Genomic DNA, 6,059 nt, shown 5'->3' with positions numbered 1-6,059 from the left:
GGGAATTGCATGTGAACAAATGCCCTTTATAATACCAGGAGCCTTTAGATCCAGACAAAGGACAGTCAGTTACTGAGATTTGCATGTGCATATTTGGCAATTGTGTCCATCGCTCACCGTAGTAAATTTTAAGGTTTTCTTTTGTACACTCTTTTAGAACAACATAAAGCTGGCACATCTTAAAGAAATAGGACAAAGTGTTTGAAATATCGAATAAGAAAGTCACGGACTGATTCTGATACTGAAGGTTTCACCATCTCTTTCTTTATAATGTATCCAAAATGTGCTTGGCATAAATATTTAATCTAGAAACTTAAAATTTCAGTTTAGAGGTGGTGAAAGTACAAAATTAATATATAGACATACACTGTCCTAGTTGTCACTTTAAGTCGTTCTAGATAATACTTAACAGGTAAGTTTAATTCATTTTACAGCTATACCTAAGATGAAGAAATGAGAATGTCTCTCACAGGCTTCCTGGCTATCATGCGCTACGGTATTTCAGCAGCTTACAGATTCAACTGACTCTCCATTCGTTCTTTGAAGCCAGTGATCATCATCAAAATCACACTTGACACTCCCACCTTCTCCTGTCAAATCCGAAGCTGCTATAAAAATTCTACCCCAGGATGGAGTTCCATCCTCATAAGCATTGTGGGTAAGCCGTCGCAGCTCAGAGCCATCCACCTTGGCCATGAAAATCTCTCCATATGGTTGGAACTGATGAGGCACAGAAATCGGCTCTGCAGAAACACCTGCATAGTCCGATGTGAATACCAAGCTCTTGGAATCTGGGCTGAACCAGGGATGATTCACTCTTCCAGCAGTACTGCTGTTCAAGACCCTATGCAGACCTGTTCCATTGGGATGTATGAAATACATGGCAAAGCCACCGCTCCCTGGACTTTCGCGGTCGGACGCAAATGCAATCCACTCACCATCTGGAGACCAACTGCACATGGTATCAGTCCAGGGACCTTCTGTTAATTGCCAGAGGCCTCCTTCTTCACCCTCCTCTGCATCCATTATATACAAATTCTTGTGTCCAGTCCTACCAGACCTGAATACTACATATTTCCCATCCGGAGACGGAGAGGGGAAAGCATTATTGTCTTCCTTTGTCAAGATCTTGTATGAAATCTCTGACTCTGAGATGCCTTCTTTATCAGCATTATAGATGGCAACTATGTCCACAGTTGTCCTCTCAGTCTCAAACCCGGGGCCAGCGCTGGTATAAACCACACCCCTCTTCCAATCCCAGGCTGTCCCAAAAGCAGCCCCAGAGAAAATTTTCCTTCTACCCGACCCATCAAGCCTCATGACATAAACCCCAGTGTTTTCAATATTGGGTATGTAAGCAATCAAGGACCCATTGGGCGAAAACGATGGGAAAGCCCCATCTATGCGAAACAAAGACAAACCATGCAGCGGTGACCTAATGTGCTCAAGCAAAGGAACCCTATTCCCCGCATTCCCACCTCTGCATCTATGATACCCAATTCTATCAGAAGAAACAAAGGGATTGTAATGGTGAGAATTGGGAGAAACCAACCTGGTCACTTGGATGAATTTTTTTTCCACCAGGTCAAAAATCTCTATGTGTCGATAGTCGTTCCCAGGCCTGCGCGTGGCAACAGCAATCCAAGTCCCGGTACGGGATGCAGCCGGTGTGAAGGCGTCGATTCCCGGCGGGGTAATTCTCTCCACCGGGGCAGATGAGGAATTAACGGAGACTCTGTAAACGCTCCACCACCCGTCCTCCGCCTGCCTGTGGAAGAACACGGTGTTATCGTCGGCCCAAGATGGCCACCCGCCGTGCTTCACAACAAGCCTCCTATCAGAACCATCAGAGGCCCTGAATACATAAAGATCGGTCTCCAAATCGCGTATTTCACCCTGCCATCCACGCTCTCCTTCGGAGGCCACCATGACCCACTCGCCCGAGGGGGACACAGCGGGGCTAAAATCTGCGATTTCGTCGGGCGTCAGGCGCCTCGTTTCCCCTGTTTCGATTGAGGTCGAGTAAACCGCAGCCCAGCTCTTTCTCGAGGACTTTGCCGACCTGCGGGTCGAAACGTAGACCATGCTGTTCCCGGCCATGCTGGGTCTGTCCTTCATAGATAAATCCGGCTCGCCCTTCTTCTCTTTTTCTTCAAAAGTACCCCCAAAATTTATTGTCAGACATCTTTTGCCATCCTCCAGTGCCTCGCGCCGGTTACTTTCCTCCCCTTTCCCTGCTAAAATTGGCAGTTTATCCTTAAGGTATATGTTGAGATAAAGCTCTGGGAGTCCGTCCCTTTCGCTCACGAACGCCAGAACGCTTTCCACAGGCGTCGATGTAGTATTTATGTTAAGCCTGTGCATAAGCGTCTGGATCCCGGGGCCCTGGAGGTACTGCCCGTTGTGATTCACGGACTCTCCATCCGTCGCCAGAGTGTCCTCCAAATTGGTGGAGAATTGCAGAGATTGGAGAGCGAGTGTGTATATGTCGAAGGCATAGTGCGCTCGGCCCACGGAAGCGAAAGCGACAGTACCCTGCAAATTTCTGCCATCTGCAGATGCAAATGCATAAAAGGAATTGAAGGGTGCCACTCTCAACAGAACAATTATGAGTATTAACAGGAACCTAGTCGCAAAAAAATCCATTGGGGGCTCCTGCAAACAGTTCACACCTCACACCCTCACTGCTTCGTGCGTGCCACCAGTAGCAGAAACACTAGTGGAAATAAGTGATAAGTATATTCATGGGCGATGTATCCAATTTAACGGGAGTTGCGTTAGGAATTCCATTCCTTGTGGTAACGACACTGGTTCCTATTATATGGTCACAAGCCAGGTCGTACTGCGACAATCTAGATCGTATTGGTCATGGAGGGCAGAGCACCTAGGTGTGTGCTTATTTATTCCCAATCCAAATGCATGTAACGTGAGTTCGACAAATTTGTGTCAGTTGTGTGCGTTTCACTTTTCTAGATCTCTATCTTTTTTAATAGATTATGAGAAGAATGTGTGGTCGAGAGTGGCCATCAATAACGATTTCCTTGAGCATGCGGAGGTATTTTACAATATATCCTCAATCTATGGTCCCAGTAAGCAACTGTATGAACATTAAATGCAATAAACTTCAAATCATTTAAAGCTGTACTGGAATATCCATTGTCTTATATGCAGATCATTGTTAAATATGATGTTAAAGTTAATGTTTATATATCCATGGTCTTATATCGAGATCATTGTTATATATGAGATCATTGTTGTATCATACAACTTGTTCTTCTTCATCCGGAGGTATTAAATACAATATATCCTCAATCTATGGTCTCAGTAAGCAACTCTATGAACATTAAATACAATGAACTTTAAATCATTTAAAGCTCTACTGGAATATCCATTCTCTTATATTGTTAAATATGATATTAAAGTTAATGTTTATATATCCATGTTCTTGTATCGAGATCATTGTTATATATGATATTAAAGTTAATGGGTATAGAAGGTATCATACAACTTTTTCTTCTTCATCCATTGTTTTATATAGAAAGTATCATAAAATAAATGGTTTGAAAAAAAAAAATAGATTTTAAATATTAATTGGTTTGGAAGTATTGTTCTAGGATTTTGATTCCAACCTCCAGATGTAATAAGTCCGAGTTTATTAACAGTATTGTATGGCTACTGAAAAACATTTTGTTCGTCCATTTATGTTATGTATGTCTTCATTGTTATTGACTATAACTTAACTATACTTAAACTAAGCAAGAATAGCCCTTGTTCAAATCTGGCATTTAGTTCATACTTTTCAAAATTCAATAATTAAACTAAACGGCAGGGAATGCTAGCTATGCAGCCTTGTTATATCATATATTTAAAATTTTGAAAAGTTTAAATTTCATGGTGATAATATTTTGTTAGAATAAGTAATAAGGTAATTTGTAACAATATGTTATATGATTATCTTAAATCTACATTACCGAAGTTCTTATGAATGGACATTGTCAATGGAAGGAAGTTGTGCATTAATAGCAATTCTACTATGGCTAGCATAACAAGTACAAATATCTCTTTACATTTGAGAATTGCATTGTCGGAGTCCTATGCTACTGAGGACTGTGGGGGTCTACTAAAATATCATCTTTGGAAGTCCCCTTGCAATGGGCAATGGCAGCAGCAACAATGCATGGCTTTTGCTTCACAATTCCTTACGATTTGGCAACTATCATAAGAGGGGTAGTGGTATATCTCAAAAATGGAAGCTTAGTCTCCTTGGCAAGAGGTTTGGGAATAGGGTTGATGTTACTTCTTGCAAGGCATATTAGCCGCAAAGCCTTTGAAAAATGCCACAATTCATATTTTGTCACCTTCCTTCAGGCAAGTTGTTTTTTTTCTCTCATTTCTCTTCTCTCTCTCTCGTGTGTACGTGTATGTGCTCTTGTTGCAATTTAATCTACAAGTTTATAATGGATGTTTTAAATTTTTCGAAAGGAGTATTTGTGAATAAACAAACCACCTTGAGTGCATAGTTATTTTCAATGTGGTTGTGGGTTCAAATCCAATTGATTTAGACAACTTGTATTTACCATATAAATCCAAAATACATATCTTGATTTAGGGACATTGGGGAAGAGGGCATCTCTAATATTTCTCTATCATGATATTAATTTTGAAACTCTTGACTAGGGTTTTGAATTGTAGTTTAGTTATTGATCAATATGTTTGTATCGATGTCATATTCTAAGTCATAAATTTTCATTAGTTTTGTTGTATTTGTTAGCACTCCATGAAACTCTCCTAGGTTGTAGCTCGGAGATGCCTGGTAACATATAAATCTTCAATATCGTTCTCTGAACTATTGGAATGGATTGGGGTTTGGATCAAGTCAGATGACTATTTCAACTCTGTTTTCACTCAAGACATGCATGAACACCCTTAGCTTGACAAGGCTTTCAACCACTAATGCTCAATAGTTTATAGATTCAATGAATAGATGGAATCCTGACTGTACCATCAGATACATACATAAACACATATTAATGGCTAGCTACAGAAATTAAATGAAGCTTGCAAATCTAATTTATCAATGCAGAGATAAGATGACAGTTATCTGGCATTAGACACAGAAGAAAACATGAATAACCTATTCAAGTGCAAGCTTAGAATAGAGGAGAAGATGGCGATTGAACATGTAACAACAAAAGAAGCTTGTATTACTGGAATGAAGATGAGACGCTGGGAGGAACAGAGTATCCATAGTCTCCAAAAGTTGAACCCTTATTCCTTCGAACTTTCAGCCATTTATAGGCTTTTTACAATACTCTCAAACTCTTTGAGGCTCGAGATGTCTTAATCTATCCCCTTTGTCTTTTAACTACTTGATGCCATAACTAGACAAACATGAGCTCAGAGAGCTCTGTTTCTAACAAAAACGGTAAGCAAATTCTGGTAATTTCATTGCGTTGTCAAGTGGTTCACTTGTGCCAGCGATGTTCCATGATCATTTATGTTGGTTCGGTTGCATCGTGCTGTTGTTTTTTCCCTTTTCGGCCATGCTTTCTGTTATTTAGTTCGTTGTCCGACTATCAAAAACACTGACAAAGCCAACAAATTTTCTCCCTGGGTGATTGGTGGGAAGTGGGGTACGAGGGTCATTGGATGGTGTGGATCGATGGTTGGGATGTTGGTCAGGCGGCGGAGATCGATCTGATCGGAGATCGGAGAATGGAGAGTGCAGCGGAAAGGAGATGAACCGAGAGCGGACCCGCCGATATTTATGAGCGCATGTGTATAATTTTTGAAGTCCGGCTTATGGTTCGGTTGCGAGTTTTCCCGTGTTTTCCTTTGTATTGCGATAATTGTATGGTCCTAGGTTTTTAAAGGCTTATGGCCAAAGCGGAGCAAGAGGAGACATGGACCATCGGAGCTAAAATAGGGGACATTTCCATTAAAATAGCAGCACTACACCTCAGGGCTAACACTGGCTCCTTCTAGGGATGAAAGCCTCCCTGTGAGGTTTCAAGAACTGCAGAATACTGCCTTTCCAGTAACAACCAAAACAAACTTAT

The 6,059-nt window shown here is 41.2% G+C and overlaps 1 protein-coding gene across 1 annotated transcript; it reads right to left on the bottom strand.

Moving 5' to 3' along the window:
• Window positions 1–273: 273 nt before the first annotated feature.
• On the bottom strand, window positions 274–2,956 carry LOC149192627 (DPP6 N-terminal domain-like protein). Its single transcript, XM_089404659.1, has one exon. It carries the CDS (start codon window positions 2,644–2,646, stop codon window positions 502–504), a length of 2,145 nt encoding a protein of 714 aa, XP_089260785.1. The 5' UTR covers window positions 2,647–2,956; the 3' UTR covers window positions 274–501.
• Between the last annotated feature and the right edge of the window lie 3,103 nt (window positions 2,957–6,059).

Source organism: Pinus tabuliformis, chromosome 2_2 (genome assembly GCF_031772625.1).
Source record: "Pinus tabuliformis cultivar Carrire ecotype Pingquan chromosome 2_2, CPIR1, whole genome shotgun sequence".
NCBI lineage: Eukaryota > Viridiplantae > Streptophyta > Pinopsida > Pinales > Pinaceae > Pinus > Pinus tabuliformis.
This window is presented reverse-complemented; position numbering and strand designations above follow the sequence as displayed.